General features: G+C 43.0%; 1 protein-coding gene across 8 annotated transcripts in view; it reads left to right on the top strand.

The window, feature by feature from the left end:
* The window catches only part of LOC109898155 (myomegalin), a 122,518-nt gene extending 118,390 nt beyond the window's left edge, over positions 1 to 4,128 (top strand). For 3 of the 8 annotated variants that reach the window (XM_031833707.1, XM_031833705.1, XM_031833709.1), the window contains 5 exons: positions 145 to 422; positions 641 to 781; positions 1,102 to 1,240; positions 1,719 to 1,765; positions 2,986 to 3,500. In XM_031833707.1, coding sequence (XP_031689567.1) covers positions 145 to 422; positions 641 to 781; positions 1,102 to 1,240; positions 1,719 to 1,765; positions 2,986 to 3,108 — 728 coding nt within the window. In that variant the 3' untranslated portion in view covers positions 3,109 to 3,500. The other 5 variants (XM_031833712.1, XM_031833710.1, XM_031833711.1 and 2 more) reach the window with 3 other exon arrangements.
* The last annotated feature ends 18,337 nt before the right edge of the window (positions 4,129 to 22,465 follow it).

The raw sequence follows: 22,465 nt of genomic DNA, 5'->3' as shown, positions 1-22,465 counted from the left end.
AATTGCACTCTATTCCTGCCTATATAGTGCACTACTTTTGCCCAGAGCCTAAGTAGTAGTGCACTAAATAAGGAATAGGGCACCATGCCATTTGAGATTTACCCCAACTCTAACACTGATTCTCCACTCTTCCTCTCCTCACAGACCCTGCTCTCTCTCCCCCTGTCCGAGAGACTGAACTCTTCAGCCCTGCTTCCCCTCTCTCCCCCACACTGGATCCCCAGGAGACTGATTCTTCTCTGGAGGGCCAAGCCCCAGACGGCTCTTTTACAAACCGTAATGGCCGCCATGCTGTAGGGCACGTTGATGACTTCCATGCCCTACAGCAGCAGATGCTGGAGGGACACGTCCTCATTGGCAAGATGGAGGCTGCCCTCCAGGCCACTGCCAACCACGCTCTCCTGGAGCTCAGCCTGGATAAGGTGAGAGGTCAGGGGTCCTTTAGAGGTTAGAGGAGCAGCAGACATTTTACAGAGGAGTTAATGATCCCAAGAGTAACTTTTAGATCATTGGTTGAAATTCAACAAACTATAGCTAGTTAAACTGAAAATATGTCACACTTTTGTATTGTTATCCTGTGTTTTAGTTAGATTTGTTTAGTCAAACTGTCTCTGTGCATGTATCTTTCTCTGTGTGTCAGCCTGCGGATCCTGGCTTCGCGAGTAGACTGCTGACCAGCACTAAGACCCTGCGGCAGATCCTTGAGGAAGCCAACTCCTTGCTCAGAATGTTCTGGAGGGCAGCCCTGCCCAGTTGTGAGGGGTACCCTCAGAGAACCAAGGTCAGAAACACATACTCTTTATAAAGTATTCATAAAGCATTCATAATGCCTTCATGTGCATGACATACAGAGACACTATCCACTCTTTATGTTCGTTTGCAAAGGGTTACGTTAAGGGGATTTGCTTTCTCTGTTAGCATGGTACGTGTGTGAAGTTACTGATCATTGTTTAGAGTTTGTGTGCTTTAGTGGTGACTTTGTTTATACATTTGTCACGTCACTCCAGGTGAAATCACTGTAACCTCACTGCTCTTTACAGGTGTGTGTACATGTTTGAAATGTGACGGTGTGTTTTTTTTTGACAATCTGTGTGTGTCTAGGAGCTGTCTCTAAAGGATGAGGTCCACACGCTCCGTCAGCGGATCTCACAGCAGGAGGAGGCTCTAAGGGACGCCATGGAGACCCTGAAGAGCTCCAACCGCACCAAAGACAGCATGGAACACTTCATCGTCAGCCAACGTGAGTGACTCTCACTACTCTCGTCTCAGTTACTCGTGTTCTCTTCCCTCACTATTCACCACTTTACCTCTCCCCTCCTCTGTTTTCTTCTTTCTCTCCTCCTCTCCTGTCTTATCCTATTCTTTTCATATTGTCCGCCTCATATGCACAGTCATGTATCTTCCTGTTTGTTTATTCCTTTGTTCATCATTTCTCCCCCCTCATTCCTCTCTCGCTCGCACACCCGTTGTTTCTCTTTCTTTCTCTTCCACTGCCTTCTCCCTCTGTCGTTGACCGACTCATCTCTCTCCAACTCTTTCTTTCTCTCTCTGTCTCTTCATAATCGAATGTCCTTCATCATCCTCTGCCCCTCAGCGCAGACTCTAATGGCTCAGTTATATGATTTAGTGTGGTGATTTGTGTTTGCATGTGCGTGTGCTGAAGTGATGGGCGACAGTCACAGATGAATCAGAACTGTTTTGTTTCTGGTTGTTTACAGTGTCGACAACAAAGGATGTCTTGAAGAAGGCACGGACAAATTTAGAGGTGAGCTCACTCTTTTTACAGGGTCTGGCTTATTTCGTTCTTCCCGTACCCTCTATAAGGCTGTTGTTTGACTTATTTCTATGTCATGCACTCTTTAGAAAAATCACTGTTAGAGAAAGAGAAGAGCAGATGGAATACCTATCTCACCCGCCCTCCTCTCTCACCTCACCTGCACTTTATCTACCTCTGTCTCACTCCCTCTTGCTCTACCTTGAGTTATTCCAGGAGAACAAGCAGAGAATGTCCTCCACTTCTCCCCCCCCCCCCCCCCCCCTCCTCCTCCTCTTTGTCCTCTTCCTCCTGTCCCTGGGTTGGTAAAGGTACTGCTTCCTGGCTTGCCGTGCCTGTCGGTGTGCATGTATCAGCTTCCTGTAATCCACCCTGCCTTTAACCACCATCTAGAGGTCTTCTTGGATCCACCTGTACCCGAATACCCGAGACCTGATCTGGGACCCGAGCGGGTCCAGATCCTGAATTCTAAATAATGTCACGGGTTGGGGTCGGATTTATTATGATTGTCTCGGGTATGGGTAATTTTAACTGACTTGTCCGGAATGGGCCATATAGATCTGAACTTGACTGCTGCAGTAGAGAGAGAGAGAGAGATTTTAAATTTATGCTGCTGCTCTTGCTTTTCATGAGAGTGGAGTGTGGTGCGTGTAGCTTGTTGTTGGCCAATCATGAGTCATCAATGCGGCAATAGGCTACAGTCATAGAGCTCACTCCGTGTGTGGCAAAGGTTAGGAGACATATAATCAATGGACGGTGGAATTACAATGACAGAATTTAAAGTTAAAGGAGAAAGGATAGGCTACAACGACCAAGAGCCAACAGGTAGGGTCTACTTAATATTCTGAATGGAGTTGTTGTTATTTTTAACTGTACGATTAGAAAATGTGTGCACTGCAGTCTGTTAGCCTAGCTAGCTAACATTAGCTAGTTTAACTAGCTTCTCGTGGGTTGGTGTAGTCAAATCAGGTACTACGTAATCATATTTTATGATAAATAACCTACCTATGGCAATTACTGGTCTACTATAGTGTAAGTCGGCTTGGTTGGTTGCTCTCTCTCATCTCTCGCTCCCTCCCTGTTTCAATCGCTCACAGTACAGCCCCTCCCTGCCTGCTAGAGTGGCACCTCTCTCCCTCCTCTTGCGCTTTATCAGCTCTGGTTAGTAAAGTAGCTCAAAAAATACATTTTCTGCTGCTTCCCTCACTCAGGTCAGATCGAGTCTGGATCCGACCAGATCTATATACGAAACAGGTGTAGTTGTCCTCGGGTCCGGGTGGCAAAGCTCCAGGTCCATTTCGGAACCCTCAAAGACCTCTACCACTATCCTTTAACAGTAGAACACCCCCTACTGGCATTAAACAGCAGTACATGATCCCCTCTTTGACTCTCACTTAGTTAATGTTTTTTTTGTAATACCATTGTACAGATAACATCTTCTAACACCTCCTTATTGGGATCATACTTGTTGTAGGCCTACCATCAGCAGATTTAAGTTACCCTAATTTAATTTGCTAGTGTCTAAGTATGAGTGTATTAATATTACACTGGTTAGGAAATAATTAAGTATGTGCATTATTTTGGTAATTTTTGTTAAAAATCTTTAATGGAGGGTTTTCATTGTCTTACTTCAGATAGCGCAATGACTCAGCATAACATAAGTCATGACATTACATAGTAACATGAAATATAAGTATGCTGACCCTTCCTCCTTTTGCCTCTTCCTCCCACTCAGGTGAAATCCCAAGAGGCTTCTGTGAGCTCACCCATTCTGCTGGTTCGGGTGTTGTGAAGCAACAGATAAAGGCTCCATCACCCAGAACTCCTACCGTGGCCCAGTAATACCCAGGGTCTGACCCAGGGGGTTAACAGACTGCACCCCCCACAGCCAGCCTCTTTGTGATGCACAAGCTTCAGCGTCCTCCTAATACTGGGAGACAGGACAGGACTATTCCTGTTTTAAAGGAAACAAAGTGCATAACAGGTCTCTGGTTAAATAGGGGGGACACTACAGTTGAGGGGAGACAGTCTGATAGTCAGTAGAGGTTCAACCAGGTGTTCTCTGTGATGTTTATGAATGTCGACGACTGTCTATCTCAGGTGTTATGTATAGCTTTTGTAGGTGCTACGAAGGTTTCTCAACTGAAGTGTTTCCCCTATTTTACCTGATACAGTACCAGTCAAAAGTTTGGGCACACCTACTCATTCAAAGGTTTTCTTTATTTGTACTATTTTCTACATTTGAGATAATAGTGAAGACATCAAAACTATGAAATAACACATATGGAATCATGTAGTAACCAAAAAAGTGTTAAACAAATCGAAATAAATGTTATATTTGAAATTCTTCAAAGTAGCCACCTTGCCTTGATAACAGCTTTGCACACCCTTGGCATTCTCTCATCCAGCTTCATGAGGTAGTCACCTGGAATGCATTTCAATTAACAAGTGTGCCTTGTTAACTTCTTGCGTCGAGCCATCCCGGATCCGGGATCGTGAATACAGCCTCAAGCTCATTACCATAACGCAACTTTAACTATTCATGAAAATCGCAAATGAAATGAAATGAATATGCTAGCTCTCAAGCTTAGCCTTTTGTTAACAACACTGTCATCTCAGATTTTCAAAATATGCTTCTCAACCATTGCAAAATAAGCATTTGTGTAACAGCTAGCGTGGCTAGTGTAGCATTTAGCGTTAGCATCAGCAGACAACATTTTCACAAAAACCAGAAAATCATTCAAATAAAATCGTTACCTTTGAAGAACTTCAGATGTTTTCAATGAGGAGACTCTCAGTTAGATAGCAAATGCTCCGTTTTTCCTGAAAGATTATTTGTTTAGGAGAAATCGCTCCGTTTGGTGCGTTTGGCTACCAAAAAAAAATGAAAATTCAGTCTTCAAAACGCCAAACTTTTTTCCAAATTTACTCCATAATATCGACTGAAACATGGTAAACGTTGTTTAGGATCAATCCTCAAGGTGTTTTTCATATATCTCTTCATGATATATCGTTAGTTGAAAGCCTCCTCTCTCCTCTCAATCACTGGATGACTGCGTGCAGCTTGTAGATTTACGCACCAATTTAGACAAAGGACACCGGGCGGACCCCTGGAAAATGTAGTCTCTTATGGCCAATCTTCCAATGATATGCCTACAAATACGTCACAATGCTGCAGACACCTTGGAGAAACGATAGGAAGGGCAGGCTCATTCCCGGCGCATTCACAGCCATATAAGGAGACAATAGAAAACAGAGCTTCGAAAATTCTGCCCATTTCCTGGTTGAAGTTTCATCTTGGTTTCGCCTGTAGCATGAGTTCTGTGGCACTCACAGATAATATCTGTGCAGTTTTGGAAACCTTAGAGTGTTTTCTTTCCAAAGCTGCCAATTATATGCATAGTCGAGCATCTTTTCGTGTCAAAATATTGCGCTTAAAACGGGCACGTTTTTTATCCATAAATTAAAAGAGCGCCCCCTATATCCAAGAAGTTAAAAGGAAATTTGTGGAATTTCTTTCCTTAATGCGTTTGAGCCAATCAGTTGTGTTGTGACAAGGTAGGGGTGGTATACAGAAGATAGCCCTATTTGGTAAAATACCAAGTCCATATTATGGCAAGAACAGCTCAAATAAGCAAAGAGAAATGACAGTCCATCATTACTCATAGTCACGAAGGTCAGTCAATCCGTCACAAAAACCATCAAGCGCTATGATAAAACTGGCTCTCATGAGGACCGCCACAGGAAAGGAAGACTCAAAGTTACCTCTGCTGCAGAGGATAAGTTCATTAGAGTTACCAGCCTCAGAAATTGCATCCAATTAAGCCTTCATGGGAGAATTGCTCCAAAGAAACCACTACTAAAGGACATCAATAAGAAGTAACACGAGCAATGGACATTAGAGTGGTGGAATATATATATAGATATAGATATAGATAGATAGATAGGCTACCAGTCAAAAGTTTGGACTCAGCCACTCATTCAAAGGTTTTTCTTTATTTTTACTATTTTCTACATTGTAGAAAAATAGTGAAGACATGAAACCTATGAAATAACACATATGGAATCATGTAGTAACCAAAAATGTGTTAAACAAATTAAAATTGATTTTATATTTGAGATTATTCAAAGTAGCCACCCTTTGCCTTGATGACAGCTTTGTACACTCTTGGTATTCTCTCAACCAGCTTCACCTGGAATGCTTTTCCAACAGTCTTGAAGGAGTTCCCACATATTTTACCCGATTCAGGAAACTAGTCGTATGTCGCAAGTCACAACTTCACAGGAGAGCCGTTAAAAAAAAGAAAATGTGATTTTTGACAGAAATGCTTTCTCGAACATGTGAACTTTCATGTGCCCTAGTAACCAACTTCTATGCCATCTGTAAATACGTATAAAATTGTTAAATTAAGAGCCTTGTTGGTTAAGCCACAGAAAAAGTCAGCAACCTTCCCACTAGCCATGATTGGTTGAGATAATGAGTGGGCTGGACATGCCGAGCCATATAGGGGGCTTCTTTCTGTCTATTTGAGCTCAACAGTCTGTGTTGGTAATCCTGTCAAACGCAGCTTTTTTTATGCATTGTGTAGTGGAGCTGCTTAAGTGTTGCTCTCCACTTTCTGGAGGATCAAGTTTTGAAATCAGTGGAATTAGAGTATGATAGCTACAACTAAGGGCAACTGTGGTATGGCATTCCTGACAGGGAGACGCATCCATCATGCATGATGATGTATACAGGTAAGATAGTCTAGCATTAGCTTGCTACTGTTGGCTAACCCCATTACATACACATTTGCGCAACCACGGCAATCAAACAAGGCTGCAATGAAAACTAATGGGACTGTAGCGACTGTGTTGGCCTCACAATCTGCGGTGTGAACTACATTTCTATTCAAGCGTTGTATGACATGGTAATGGCCCGATAGTTTTGGAGAAAATTTGAAAAAATGGATCCTCCGACCATAGCCGGAAATCCCAGGGACACGACCCCCCCATCCTGAGAAAAATATGATTTGTCCCCCCGAATATATCACTGTAAACATAACTATGTAATTTCAATAATATTATAATAATAATGAAAGCACTTGTGCTGATTATAGACACTTAATAACGCGTTTTTTAAGTTTCAAAAGATTGCGACCCCCCGCCCTTTGCCTCACAATGGTTTGATCCACTTCCTCCCACCCCCCCAGCCCTCAACAGTTGCATATGATGCAGGTACTGTGCATGTGGGGGAATCTGACAGAGTCTGTCATTGGTGGCTGATCTCCAGTAAGTAGTTCAAACAAAGGAAATGTTAGACATTTCTTTACTTCTACCACTCAATACAAGAAAACACATTTAGAACCGTCGCCAGTCTTCATTTTTGCTGCTTTAAATTACAGGTCACTCTCTGTTAGCTAGTGGTTAGCTGATGTTTACTAGCTACCTACAGTAACATCAACCAGTGTTTGCAGCTATTTGAATTTGAGTCAATGAGAGAAGCTAGCAATGCAATGTAGTGTTCCTTAGCTGGCAAGGTGACAGAGGGTTCGTGTCTACCATCTGAAAGGCACTCAATGCACGTAACTAACGTAAGGTTAATCCAGTCAATCGCACCATAGCGATTTTGTTTTACGTTGGCAGGGTTCACAAGCTAGCTAGTACCTATTCCATGCATGTGGCGTTGTCAAAGATGGAATCTTTGCTGTCGTCAGTTAATTCCAAGATCAGCATGCAGCTGTAGTGGTTTTGAAGTCCCTGTGATAAGGTTAGTGATAAATTGAATTCCAAACTGAACAGATCTACACTCTCTTCTACCATTGTCTTAAATATCTTTAATGGTCTCGTTGCAAAAGCTAAATTGTCGGCTAGGGGACAAGTGTGCCGATCTTGGAGTAAACTGACGATAGCAAATATTATAGAAAACGCCACAGAAACGGAATTGGTGCTCGTTAGCTCTGCAAATTGTTCAGCTGTTGTTGGAAGCCAGCCAATATAAAACATAAACTATATGAAAATTACAAAAGGTTGCAGCATACATTGTGTCAATGGTGAACTCATACAGCTGTCAACCCTTGTCACTGTAATCCGCTTCACATTTGTTAGATGACTAGCTAGCTACCTTTTTAGATCGAAGCCCATATAGAATGATAGAAGATAATAGATGATAGAAGCCCATCTCCTACTGTAAATAACCTGCACTGTGTGTGTGTGTAGCCAGCCAGCCAGGTAGAAAAAAGACGGACATCAGAGTATTTTTCATTACACCAAAACGCAAAGTAAGAACCCTAGTAGCCTAATATCTCAAAAACGAGTTGATAAAATGTTAATAAGAAAGAAGTGAAATGCAAATAGAAATGTTTCATAATGATGTCATTAGGCAGAGCAGGCAACAGATGGTACATAGACAGCAGAGCTGGGGACAGATAGGCAGGGACAGACATGCAGAGGCAGGGAGTCTCAGGTAAGTTGGTTGAGTTTTTGTTTGGCAACATTATGAAAGGTTCTCTCTTTTTTTAGACTAAAATAGGGACATCATTGGAAAATTGCATGGATACCCCCACTCTCAACTTAAACTGGTGACTGAACTAAGACTTGTTTAAGGCAATGGCATTGCTGTTGTGATTAATTGTGTAGTTTTGGGTACCGGTAGGTATGGCAAACACTTTATTTATTTTCTAGGAGAGACTGTGAGTAAGTGAGGGTGGTGAAAGGGAAAGAGCCAGGGAGAGAGACTTCAGAGGACAGTGTCACAGCCACGGCAGGACCAGGTGTCAACCTTGTTGCCAGCAGCATCAGTATAGGGGACAGTGGCACAGCATTGTCCAGTTACCTCAGAGATGGCACAAAACCATATCAGCCACACCCACAATTTATAGAACCGCAAACTCTTGCCAACAGAGTGTTGACGTTTCAAGAGAGATGGTTTCGCGACTTCCCCTGGCTACCTTATAATCCATCAATAAAAGGAGTGTTTTCACTGTAGCCAAGGGTTTTCAAGCCAGCCATCTTTTGGCCAAAGAGCGGATGCTGCCTTCATTAGTGCAGGATTTAGGAAGTGGAGAAAAGCCATTGAAAAATTCACAGCACATCAAAACTGCCAAACCCACCACCACTTTGTAACTGTAACAGCACACCAGCTAAATCCAATCAGTGCCCAGTTATCCAGCGTGTGGGGTAAACAGCAGGAGGACGCAAGGCATTGCTTGATGAAAATTGTTAGTTCGGTGCGGCATGTAGAAAGACAGGGACAAGCCTTTAGAGGCCACACGGATGACCGTGGGAAGTTATACCAGCTTTTGAAACTTAGGGCAGAAGAGGATGATCCCATTGTACTGAAGTGGTTAACAGAGCGTACCACAATGTACACAGGCCCTAAAGCACAGAATGAAATTCTGAACATCATGGCCAATACAGTCATTCGAGGCATTGCAGCTGAGATTAGGTCTCTTCCGATTGTTCAATTTTCAGTAATTGTTGATGGTACTCAAGATGTCGCTGGTGCTGAATAGGAGAGTGTCTGCCTGTGTTATGTTGACCACGACCTTGTCCCTCACAAGGAGTTTATTGGGCTATACAGGGTGTCGGAGACAACAGGCGAGGGCATTGCGAAAGTGGCAACTGATGTGTTGTTGAGGCTTATTTTGCCCATGTCTGGCTTACGTGGGCAGAGTTACGATGGTGCCTCAAACATGGCAGGAAAATACACAGGTGCACTAGCAATTGTGAGGAGGCAGCAGCCATTAGCCCTCTATGTGCATTGTGGAGCACACTGTGTAAATCTGATTACACAGGCTGGCCGCTCAGCCACCCCACTGATCTTGGGTCCATCAGTTCGGTGTCCTCTATGGCCAGTCAGAAGAGCATGTTTGAAGAGCATGCCTGAATCAATTGCCACGTCCAAAGATGCACATTTGACCACCCTGAAATCCCCATGTCCAACAAGGTGGACTGTGTGGAATACTGCTATTAGAGCTGTGCTAGGGCAGTATGAGCAGGTACTAAGCAGCCTAGAGATGGCAAAAACTGAATCAAAGACAGCTTCAACTGCCAGTGGCTTATTTGAGCACTTCAGCAAAGGCAAGACTGTGTTGGGCCTCACACTTGCCTCTGTTGTTCTTGGAGAGCTTGAATGACTAAACATTTCACAGCAGAAGAATACTCTGACTGTCTCTGGTATGCAGGCTGCAGTCGAGTGTGTGCAGTCATCTCTTAGGGGCAAGAGAAATGATGAAAGCTACCTTGCACTGTATATGAAAGCAATAACATTGATTAACTCCATTGAAACCATTGAGACACACCCAAGACGATTTGCTGGCAAAGCAGTGGATCACTATTGGGCACCAGTGTTGGATGGTGTGGAGGTTCAACTTGGTGACCATCCTGCAAAAGTTGGAAAGAGCGCTTCTCACGGGGAGTTGGATGAGTCTCTAGAACAGTACCCTGAGATGAACATAGATTGATTATCTTTCAGTGCAGTTGCCTCTCTTTCGCAACAAATACCCCTGTAGCAGCATTGGAGAAGCAGTATAAGTCCTCAGGAGGCTTCCAGTGGCTGATCAGAATTTTGATTGTGTTGCCAGTGTCTTCATGTGAGTCTGAGAGGGGTTTCAGTGCACATTAAAGACTTGGCTACGGGCTAGCATGGGCCAAGAGAGACTGAACGGCGCAGTTGTCTGTAATGTACATAAAGACATGCTGGACAGTCTCAAGAGTGAAAATATCTGCCAGCAATTTGTCGGATCCATTGAAACCCGCAAACATATGTTCGGTTATTTTGTTCAGTTGTGTGTATAGCAATTGTTCTCAACATTTTTGGGTACTGGAACCCCTGCATATTTTGAGGCAAGGCGGGCAAGGTTTTGAGCGGTCCTCAGGGATCTCCACCTGCTCTATATTATATGTAAAGTTACTGGAATCCTTGTGGTGCTGAATACGTTCATTACACTTTTTTATTTCACGGACCCCTTCCAATTGCACCAGGGACCCAATGGAGTCCACGGACCCCTGTTTAAGAACCCCTGGTGTATAGTATGATATTTGTTCAGTAGTTTTCAGTTTTTAGTACATGACAATACACTTACTAATTATTTATTTTATGTTATTTTATTTAAAATGATATACTTTGTGTGACATACTTGCCCATAGCTGCTGTTTAAAGAGTTGAGACACTGACTGAACAATAAATAAGTATTTTTGAAGGGTATTTTGGTTGATTTATTTAGGTTATTCATTGAAGTAGTTATTTCGCTTTTAGAACTGTACTTATTTTGAGCTTTTTGTTCTTGTTAAGCTATTGTGCCACACACATATTTAATGACTATATAAATGTATCAGAAAAGGTCAAATAAAAAGGTCAATTCAATACGGAGACCAACTTTGTGATGGTTCTCAATGGAGATTATTTTAGATGAGATCGCACCATGTTCATTGTATTTACAAAAACTGCACCCATACACAGTGTACAGTACCATTTCCACCTACTGGCCTTTCTTGGTGTTGCTGGTTGTAAATACAAATACCTGCATACATACTGGACTGATAAGGAACACTGCTATAACTGTTATTAGTAGTAGTATTATAATGATTTAAACATTTGAACAAGTTGGGACAACCCTTCAGTTAACTACCTATCAATTATCCAGTAGTAGTAATTATGGTTCCTCAATATACATTTAACATATTACAACGTAGGCTATGTGTTACAGCACTACTTTTGGTGTTCCCCTCAGGAATGGCTATTGAGAAAATGTCATGTAATTGTCCCCTCCAAAGTTGATATCAGATTTCCGCCCCGGCCTCCGAAGCTGTACGTTAAATTGTGATGTGTCATGACGTAACGCATAGCACGCATAGAGCAACTCATTCTTTGACATACAGCCTCGCTCCACCAGGTGAGCGCTTCTCTCAGTTTTAAAATAAGAAAGGGACAGGGTGAGGAGGGATACCTAGTTAATTGCCCAACTGAATGCGTCATCACTTCAAGCCATCATGAGTCTCAAAAGCCGCAACAGCCGGTGTTTACTTCTGAAGATAACTTTAGTGCCACCCTAAAAACCCGATTTAAAATTCGACACAAACCTTCAAATAGGTAATGACACATTATATAAACTCTTTATAGTGTTTTATTTACATTTTAGAGGTGACAGATTGGGTGAAAAAATCAGTTTCCCCACACGGCTTATCTCCCACTTTCCCTATGACGCAGTAGGTTTCGCTTCCCCAGCCGCCATTTTTAAAAGACCCAACGGAGCTCATTGCCTTCTTCAATCATGGAGAGACGAACAGCATGAAGGTCTCGTCATTGATTTTGCTGGAAAGGGGAGAAATCTTGCTTTTCAATGGTATTCATATTACAGTTGACCTGGAAATATTACGTTACAGCGCAATGTACAGAAATGCGGTAGCTTACAGTACATTTTCAGATATTGACAGAAAGTGGTTTAATTTCAAGCTAAAGCGTACTGTTATCTAGCTAGCTAATGTTCGCTGGCTGGCTCCCTAGCTGATGATATTATTCGGATCCCAGAGCCGTATTCATGCAGGGTAGTAACGACATGATTTGGCACTGTGTTCATTGTTATTTAACTAGCTAACGTTAGCTGGCTAGCTCGTTAGCTAACGTTACGTAACATGTGTACAACACCCATTGAATATGGCCAGTGTCAGTAAACGTCTGCAAAAAAGCAAAATGAAATTGTTGCCAGCAGAGCTGGTTAGGCTATTTTCATGTTATCCATCGGTAAACAAATCATCGGCCAAAGTGTCAAGTGTGCATTCCGAGAGCAAAACAAGATGGGGGGGGGCTAAAGCATAAGAGGGTGTGAACGATGCTGAATGGGTGTAGACACAGCTCTTCACTAGATACCAAAACATTCAAAGGCCACTTTCTCAGAAGTGAGTTAAGAAATGTATCAACTTTCAGAGCAGAATTACTTACCCATTGTTCCTCAAATGCAGTGTATGATATACCATTTGGTAGCACTTAGTCTCTACTTTTATCCAATGTAAAAAACACAATGTCACATTTTTCTGCATAAGACCGAATCCAGGTGGTGAGTCACATACAGTTGAAGTCGGAAGTTCACATACACGTTAGCCAAATATATTTAAACTCAGTTTTCCTGACATTTAGTCCTAGTAAAAATTCCCTGTCTTAGGTCAGTTAGGGTCACCACTTTATTTTAAGAATGTGAAATGTCAGAATAATAGTATAGAGAATTATTTATTTAAACTTTTAGTTATTTCATCACATTCCCAGTGGGTCAGAAGTTTACATACACTCAATTAGTATTTGGTGGCATTGCCTTTAAATTGTTTAATTTGGGTCAAACATTTTCGGTAGCCTTCCACAAGCTTCCCACAATAAGTTGGGTGAATTTTGGCCCTTTCCTCCTGACAGAGCTGGTGTAACTGAGTCATGCTCGCACATGCTTTTTCAGTACTGCCCACAAATCTATAGGTTTGAGGTCAGAGCTTTGTGATGGCCACTCCAATACCTTGACTTTGTTGTCCTTAAGCCATTTTGCCACAACTTTGGAAGTATGGTCAATGTCCATTTGGAAGACGGATTTGCGACCAAGCTTTAACTTCCTGACTGATGTCTTGAGGTGTTGCTTCAATAATTTTCCACCCTCATTATGCCATCTACTTTGTGAAGTGCACCAGTCCCTTCTGCAGCAAAGCACCCCCACAACATGATGCCGCCACCCCCGTGCTTCACAGTTGGGATGGTGTTTTTTGGCTCGCAAGCCTCCCCCTTTCTCGTCCAAACATAATGATGGTCATTATGGCCAAACAGTTCTATGTTTGTTTCATCAGACCAGAGGACATTTCTCACAAAAGTGCCATCTTTGTCCCCATGTGCAGTTGTAAACCGCAGTCTGGCTTTTAATTTTTTGCAATTAAATGTTACCCAATTTTCTCCCCAATTTCGTGGTATCCAATTGTTAGTAGTTACTATCTTGTCTCATCGCTACAACTCCCGTACGGACTCGGGAGAGACAAAGGTCGAAAGCCATGCGTCCTCTGAAACACAACCCAGCTAAGCCACACTGCTTCTTAACACAGCGCGCATCCAATCCGGAAGCCAGCCGCACCAATGTGTCGGAGGAAACACCGTGCACCTGGCGACCTGGTTAGTGCGCACTGCGCCCGGCCCGCCACGGGAGTCGCTGGTGCGCGATGAGACAAGGATATCCCTACCGGCCAAACCCTCCCTAACCCGGACGACGCTAGGCCAATTGTGCGTCGTCCCACGGACCTCCCGGTCTTGGCTGGCTGCGACAGAGCCTGGGCGCGAACCCAGAGTCTCTGGTGGCACAGTGAAGCAATGCTAGACCACTGGCGTTTTTTGAGCAGTGGCTTCTTCCTTGCTGAGCGGCCTTTCAGGTTATGTCGATATAGGACTCGTTTTACTGTGGATATAGATACTTTTGTAACAGTTTCCTCCAGCATCCTCACAAGGTCCTTTGCTGTTGTTCTGGGGTTGATTTGCACTTTTCACACCAAAGTACGTTCATCTCTAGGAGACAGAACGCGTCTCCTTCCTGAGCGGTATGACGGCTGCGTGGTCCCATGGTGTAGGCAGCAGCCTCTAATGTGCTAGTGATGGCTGTTTAACAGTCTGATGGCCTTGAGATAGAAGCTGTTTTTTCTCTTGGTCCCAGCTTTGATGCACCTGTACTGACCTCGCCTTCTGGATAATAGCTGTTTGAACAGGCAGTGGCTCGGGTGGTTGATGTCCTTGATTATCTTTTTGGCCTTCCTGTGACATCGGGTGCTGTAGGTGTCCTGGAGGGCAGGTAGTTTGCCCCTGGTGATGCATTGGGCAGACTGCACCAACATCTGGAGAGCCTTGCAGTTGCGGGTGGTGCTGTTGCCATACCAGGCGGTGATACAGCCCGATGGGATGCTTTCAATTGTGCATCTGTAAAAGTTTGTGAGGGTTTTAGGTGACAAGCCAACTTTCTTTAGCCTCCTGAGGTTGAAGAGGCTCTGTTGCGCTTTCTTCACCACACTGTCTGTGTGGGTGGTCCATTTCTGTTTGTCAGTGATGTGTATGCCAAGAAACTTGAAGCTTTCCACCTTCTCCGGTGCGGCCCCATCGATGTAGATAGGGGAGTGCATCCCCCTGTTTCCCGATGTCCTTTTGACAAGGTACATCTGTTAATTGAAATGCATTCCATGAAGCTGGTTGAGAGAGTGCCAAGCGTGTGCAAAGCTGTCATCAAGGCAAAGGGTGGCTATTTTGAAGAATCTCAAATATAAACTATATATTGATGTGTTTAACACTTTTTTGGTTAGTACATGATTCCATGTTATTTCATAGTTTTGATGTCTTCACTATTATTCTACAATGTAGAAAATAGTAAAAAATAAATACAATTACTGGAATCAGTAGGTGTGTTCAAACTGTTGACTGGTACTCTTATTTATTTACATTTTTTCCCCATTTTGTTATTGAATGTTTAATACAATATACCTGCAGTGAAGCTGCTCAACAACTACATCACATTGTTAGATGACTAGACTCCCACCCAGAGCGACACACAGAAGCAAGTAGGGTCAACTCCCTGATCAAGGGCACGTCGACAGACCAGGTATTGATCAGCCACCTGCCCAACCGCCAGCCCTCCAAGATCCCTCCCCCCATAGTTCCCCAAGAGCTGCCCCTCAACCATCTGAGACCCCCCACCCACACACACCCCCGAATTAAAAATATATATTACTAGTTCTTTAAAAAAAAACTAAAAAAAGAACCCACCCCAAGGCCTCCCCATACCCAATGCACCAACAACCAACTAAATTAACAAAAGAGAAAAAAAATGAAATACAACAATGCAAAAAACAACAGACATCAAGGACAACAAAAATCATAACAGCAAGGTCAATTGAATATGTTTGAGTGCATGTATGGCACTATTTACCAGTGTGTGTGTCCGTCTATGTGCACATGTCTGCATTTGAATGAGATATGTGTGTGTATATGCATGTGTACAAACACCTGCACGGCATCAGCCTCAGGAAAAACCTCAGCCTCAGAAAAACACTAACCCTCAGTGTCATTCAAACTTACTTTTTGTCAGGTTTTATTTTGACTTAAAAGTACAAAAAATATTTTTCATCTTTGACCATCATTCTATCTCCCGCCCAGCAACTCCACACCGTCTCCAATTCCACATCCCAGCCATCAGCTTCCCTCACCCCCTACAGTGCCTTGCAAAGGTATTCATCCCCCTTGGTGTTTTTCCTATTTTGTTGCATTACAACCTGTAATATGAATATAGATTTTTATTTGGATTTCATGTAAATGGAAAATTATTGGATTTAATAAATGTTAAATTATTATTTTTTTAAACGGAAAAGTGGTGTGTGCATATGCATTCACTCTCTTTGCCATGAAGCCCCTAAGTAAGATCTGGTGCCACCAATTACTTTCAGAAGTCACATAATTACATAAATAAAGTCCACCTGTGTGCATTCTAAGTGTCACATGATCTGTCACATGATCTCATTATATATACAGTTGTTCTGAAAGGCCACAGAGTCTGCAACACCACTAAGCAAGGGACACCACTAAGCAAGGGGCACCACAAAGCAAGCGGCACCATGAAGACCAAGGAGTTCTCCAAACAGGTCAGGGACAAAGTTGTGGAGCAGTACAGATCAGGGTTGGGTTATGAAAAAATATCCGAACCTTTGAACATCCCACTGAGCATCACTAAACCCATTATTAAAAATGAAAAGAATATGGCACCGCAACAAACGTGCCAAGAGAAGGCCGCCCGCCAAAACTCACGGACCAGGCAAGGAGGGCATTAATCAGAGAGGCAACAAAGAGACCAAAGATAACCCTGAAGGAGCTGGAAAGCTCCACAGCAGAGATTGGAGTATCTGTCCATAGGACCACTTTAAGCCATACATTACACAGAGCTGGGCTTTACGGAAGAGTGGCCAGAAAGAAAGCCATTGCTTAAAGAGAAAAATGAACAAGCATGTTTGGTGTTCGCCAAAAATAATGTGGGATACTCTCCAAACATTTGGAAAAAGGTACTCTGGTCAGATGAGACTCAAATGTAGCTTTTTGGCCATCAAGGAAAACGCTTTGCCTGGCGCAAACCCAACACCTCCCATCACCCCGAGAACTCTATCCCCACAGTGAAGCATGGTGGTGACAGCATCATGCTTTGGGGATGTTTTTCAGCAGCAGGGACTGGGAGACTAGTCTGGATCAAGGGAAAGCTGAATGGAGCAAAGTACAGAGAGATCCTTGATGAAAACCTGCTCCAGCGCTCTCAGGACCTCAGACTGTGGCGAAGGTTCACCTTTCAACAGGGCAACAACCCTAAGCACACAGCCAGGAGTGGCTTCGGAATTGGTTTCGGGACAAGTCTCTGAATGACCTTGTGTGGCCCAGCCAAAGCACAGACTTGAACCCGATCTAACAACTCTGGAGAGACCTGAAAATAGCTGTGCAGCAACTCTCCCCATCCAACCTGACAGTGCTTGAGAGGATCTGCAGAAAAGAATGGGGGAAACTCAGGTGTGCCAAGCTTTTAGTGTCATACCCAAGAAGACTTGATTCTGTAATTTCTGACAAAGGTGCTTCAACAAAGTACTGAGTAAAGGGTCTGAATACTGTGATATTTCAGTTTTTTTTATTTTGGATAAATTAGCAAAAATTTCTACAAACCTGTTTTTACTTTGTCATTATGGGTATTGTGTGTAGATTGATGAGGGGAAAAACCATTTAATACATTTTAGAATAAGGCTGAAACATAAAATGTGGGAAAAGTAAAGGGGTCTGAATACTTTCCGAATGCACTGTATTTCCAATAAAATGGTAGATATACACTCAGCAGCCAGTTTATTAGGTACACCACTACAGAAAGTGAGTCACGTGGCTATGGCTCGCTACAGTATATGAAGCAGGCAGACAGGCATAGATGCGTTCAGTTACTGTTCGATTGAACGTTACAATGGGCAAAACGAATGATCGTCGGTGCCAGGTGCACCGGATTCAGTACCTCAGAAACAGACACTTTCCTGGGCTTTTAACACACAACGATGTCCAGGGTTAATCAAGAATGGTGCAAACAAAAAATTAAGTGGCAGTCCTGTGGGCGAAAACAGCTAGTTGACGAGAGGTCGAAAGAGAATAAGCAAGCTAACAGGTGGGCAGACAAACAGACAAATAATGGCACAGTTCAAAAGTGAGAATAGTGTGACAAACAGTGGCATCTCGGAATGCACAATTCATTGATCCTTGTCCCAGATGGGCTATTGCAGCAGACGACAACACTGGGTTCCACTCCTATCAGCTAAAAACAAGAAGAAGCAGGTCTAGTGGGCACGCAAGCACAAACACGGGACAATTGAGGTGTGGAAAACATTGCTTGGAACATGACAGTGAGTTCAGTTTACTCGAGTGGCCTGGACAGTCCCGACCTAAACCCAATGGAACATCTTTGGGATGAGATGGCACGGGCTGTTCGCATCATGAATGTACCGTTGTCCAATCTGGAGCAACTGTGTGATGCCAAAGCGTCAGCATGGACCAACCTCCCTGTGGAACGTTTCCGACACCTTGTAGAATACCCCAAAGAATTCAGGCTGTTCTGTAGGCAAAGGAGTGTTCGACCCGGTACCAGATGTGTGCACCTAATTAACTATGTCGATGTAAGGCATTGAAGCCATCACTCGGCCACCTACTGTAGCTGGTCAGCTATAGTGATTACTTTATTAGGAGAGATTGCTGGTATTCATAGGATTCTTGTTTTGTTTCTAAATTACAACACACAAAACCAATGTGAATAACACTTTAGAAATATTTTTATATACTTCATCATTGTTAAAAAAACAAAAACAAGTTTTTTTTCTGTGTCTGGTTTAGATGGAACCACATCAGAATGGCAGGAGTGTACATTAAAACTGTACATAGCAGGAAGTCGGGGTCTGGTGTCAAGGGCAGAAACCCCCCCAAATGTGTTTTGCATGTGTTATAGAAAATAAGATGTTTTAGGGAGCTTTTAAATAAAAAGTAATAAAATAAAGTTTTCTTTAAATGTTGTCCAACACTATTAAAATAAACTTCAAGAACTGAACAATTATATAAAGTGCTCGATAGGGAGAATTATACGTGGAAAATGTGACATGTAAAAAAATTAAGTCATGTGCTTGGCAGCTGGTTAGATGTTTACCTATTTCAAACATGGGATGGCAGCAGTTACCAACACATTCCCTCTTCTTGCCTAGGGTCTAACGCCAAGGGCTGCATGCTTGTATTCATTGCGCACAATGTCTACATATGAAAAGCTGATGACAGATCAGATCTGAATTACTTTAGTATGTGTTAAATACAACTTGAAGACATATGCTGAACCTAGACCAGTTGTCTATGATACTATGAGCTGGAGGTAATGCGGTTGAAACGTGAGAGGAGATTCAGCAGGAAGCGAATCGTGACTGAAAATTGTGCACCCAGATCACCAACCACCGGCGAGGTTGGAAGATTGACAATTTAAAAGAATATGGAGGACAACGAAAAAATGACAAATGTGACAATGACAACGTCAGAACGTGTATTTTGCAGGTAGCCAGCAACGATGCTAGCATAGCTTGCTATCTATCTGTCTGGGGACTGACAGCGAGGTCACAGGGCTGCGGAGAGCTCGGAAAAATGTATATAGTTTTTGGTGTACTTTTCCTGTAATTTTTCGACCTCGCCTTAAATTTTTGCTCGCTAGATAAAATGTAGCTAGCAAGGTTCTCTCAGTAGCAAGCGATCTAGCTGTTGCGCGTAAAATATTGTATATAGACAGGAAAATACAACCACCTCAGCTATAGTCGAGTGGCTGGTAACTACAGCAACCAAGTGACTGACAGCCTGTCAAACTTTTTGTCGTTAGTGCAGATGTTTGTGCCAGTAAGGTATTTGAATGGGGATGCATTTTTACGGTCAGACTCTTGAATACAACGTCAGCAGCTATACATTTCAAGTTTTCAAAGGAGGAAGACGCCAATAAAGTTAGCTAGCTAGAAGCAGATCTAACGTTACCTAGCTACAGTACCTGTGAAACACATTTCATTGGTTATTTTTCCACGTGAGAAAATGGAGGGAAGCGAAAATAGAAACAAAAGAAAAGCAGCAGAGAAAGATGTGAGTTGTCATATTTACAGTAGCTAAAGACAGCCAGGGTTGGGTCCCACGAATGTAAACATAAGTTGTTACCTGTATAAATGCAGAAAACAAGAATCTTCTTTCTACTTTGATCAAATATGAATATGTTCTTACTTGTACTGGGTATTGCAATCAGTGGTTATTGAATGTACTACCTATAAAGTTACATGTACATTTTCATATTTTAGCAGACGCTCAGAGCGATGTAGCGTAAACTCATACATCGCCTTGGTCCGTACAATTGCCCTTATTTTAGCGCCCCCAAAACGTAATACTTCCAGATCAACTGTAATGTCAATATCATTGTAAAGCACAATTTCTCCTCTTTCCAACAGAATCAATTACACGACCCCAAACGCTGCCCGATTCTGCATAATCAAAGTAGGCAATGAGCCCCGTCGGGTCTTTAAATTGCGGTCGGGGAAGCGAAACTAATGCATGATGTGTGGGAAAATTGTTTTTTTTCACTTGATCTGTCCAACTTATCACAAAATCGCCTCTAAAATGTAAATAAAACACAATAAAGAGTTTATATAATGTGTCATTACATACCTATTTGAAGGTTTGTGTCGAATTTTAATCAGGTTTTTAGGGCGGTGCTAAAGTGATCTTAGAAGTAAACAGCGGCTTTGAGAATGATGATCGCATGCAATAATGACGCAAAAAATGACTAGGTATCCCCCCGTCACTGTCCATTACTTGTTTTTAAAGGATGATCGAAGTGCTACACCTGGTGGAGAGAGATTGTAAGACAGAAATAGTTGTTTTATGCGTGCTGTACGTTACGACATGACACGTCAAGATGTAACGGAGGGGCGTTTTTTTCCCCAACTTTTCTCCAATACTATAGAGCCATTACCATGTCAATCAACGCTTGAATAGAAACTTAGTTCACACCCCCAATTTTGACGTAAACACAGTCTCTAAATTCCCATTAGTTTTCTTTGTAGCCTGGAATAAATGTGTTTACCTTACGAGGTTTTGGTTGATCCCTTTACACTACACATCTGATTTTAATTTATCAAAGTTTGATAATTAGTTGATTATTTGAATCAAATGTGTAGTGTTAGGGCAAAAACCAAAACATGCACATATTGGGATACCGAGGACCAAGTTAGTGCATTCATTCTAAAATATCTATAGTAGCTAGGTGGGACAATAACATCATTCATACCGGTGTGTATATACAGTATATCACAAAAGTGAGTACACCCCTCACATTTTTGTAAAGATTTGAGTATATCTTCTCATGGGACAACACTGAAAAATTGACACTTTGCTACAATGTAAAGTAGTGAGTGTACAGCTTGTATAACAGTGTAAATTTGCTGTCCCCTCAAAATAACTCAACACACAGCCATTAATGTCTAAACCGCTGGCAACAAAAGTGAGTAGACCTTTAAGTGAAAATGTCCAAATTGGGCGCAATTAGCCATTTCCCCTCCCCGGTGTCATGTGACTCGTTAGTGTTACAAGGTCTCAGGTGTGAATGGGGAGCAGGTGTGTTAAATTTGGTGTCATCGTTCTCACACTCCCTCATACTGACTGGTCACTGGAAGTTCAAAATGGCACCTCATGGCAAAGAACTCTCTGAGGATCTGAAAAAAAACCATACAGCGGTTTAACTGGACAGGTTCCACTCAGAACAGGACTCGCCATGGTCGACCAAAGAAGTTGAGTGCACGTGCTCAGCGTCATATCCAGAGGTTGTCTTTGGGAAATAGATGTATGAGTGCTGCCAGCATTGCTGCAGAGGTTGAAGGGGTGGGGGGTCAGCCTGTCAGTGCTCAGACCATACGCCGTACACTGCATCAAATTGGTCTGGTCTGCTTGGCTGTCGTCCCAGAAGGAAGCCTCTTCTAAAGATGATGCACAAGAAAGCCCGCAAACAGTTTGCTGAAGACAAGCAGACTAAGGACCTGGATTACTGGAACCATGTCCTGTGGTCTGATGAGACCAAGAAACTTATTTGGTTCAGATGGTGTCAAGCGTGTATGGTGGCAACCAGGTGAGGAGTACAAAGACAAGTGTGTCTTGCCTACAGTCAAGCATGGTGGTGGGAGTGTCATGGTCTGGGGCTGCATGAGTGCTGCCGGCACTGGGGAGCTACAGTTCATTGAGGGAACCATGAATTCCCACATGTACTGTGACATACTGAAGCAGAGCATGATCCCCTCCCTTTGGAGACTGGGCTGCAGGGCAGTATTCCAACATGATAATGACCCCAAACACACCTCCAAGATGACCACTGCCTTGCTAAAGAAGCTGAGGGTAAAGGTGATGGACTGGCCAAGCATGTCTCCAGACCTAAACCCTATTGAACATCTGTGGGGCATTCTCAAACGGAAGGTGGAGGAGTGCAAGGTCTCTAACATCCACCAGCTCTGTGATGTCATGGAGGAGTGGAAGAGGACTCCAGTGGCAACCTGTGAAGCTCTGGTGAACTCCATGCCCAAGAGGGTTAAGGCAGTGCTGGAAAATGATGGTAGCAGCAACATTACGTACAAAATAAGGTAAACATTTTTTTT

This window comes from Oncorhynchus kisutch, linkage group LG10 (genome assembly GCF_002021735.2).
Source record: "Oncorhynchus kisutch isolate 150728-3 linkage group LG10, Okis_V2, whole genome shotgun sequence".
Classification (NCBI taxonomy): Eukaryota; Metazoa; Chordata; class Actinopteri; order Salmoniformes; family Salmonidae; genus Oncorhynchus; species Oncorhynchus kisutch.
Note: the sequence above shows the minus strand (reverse complement) of the source record. Positions and strands in the feature narration are given on the sequence as shown.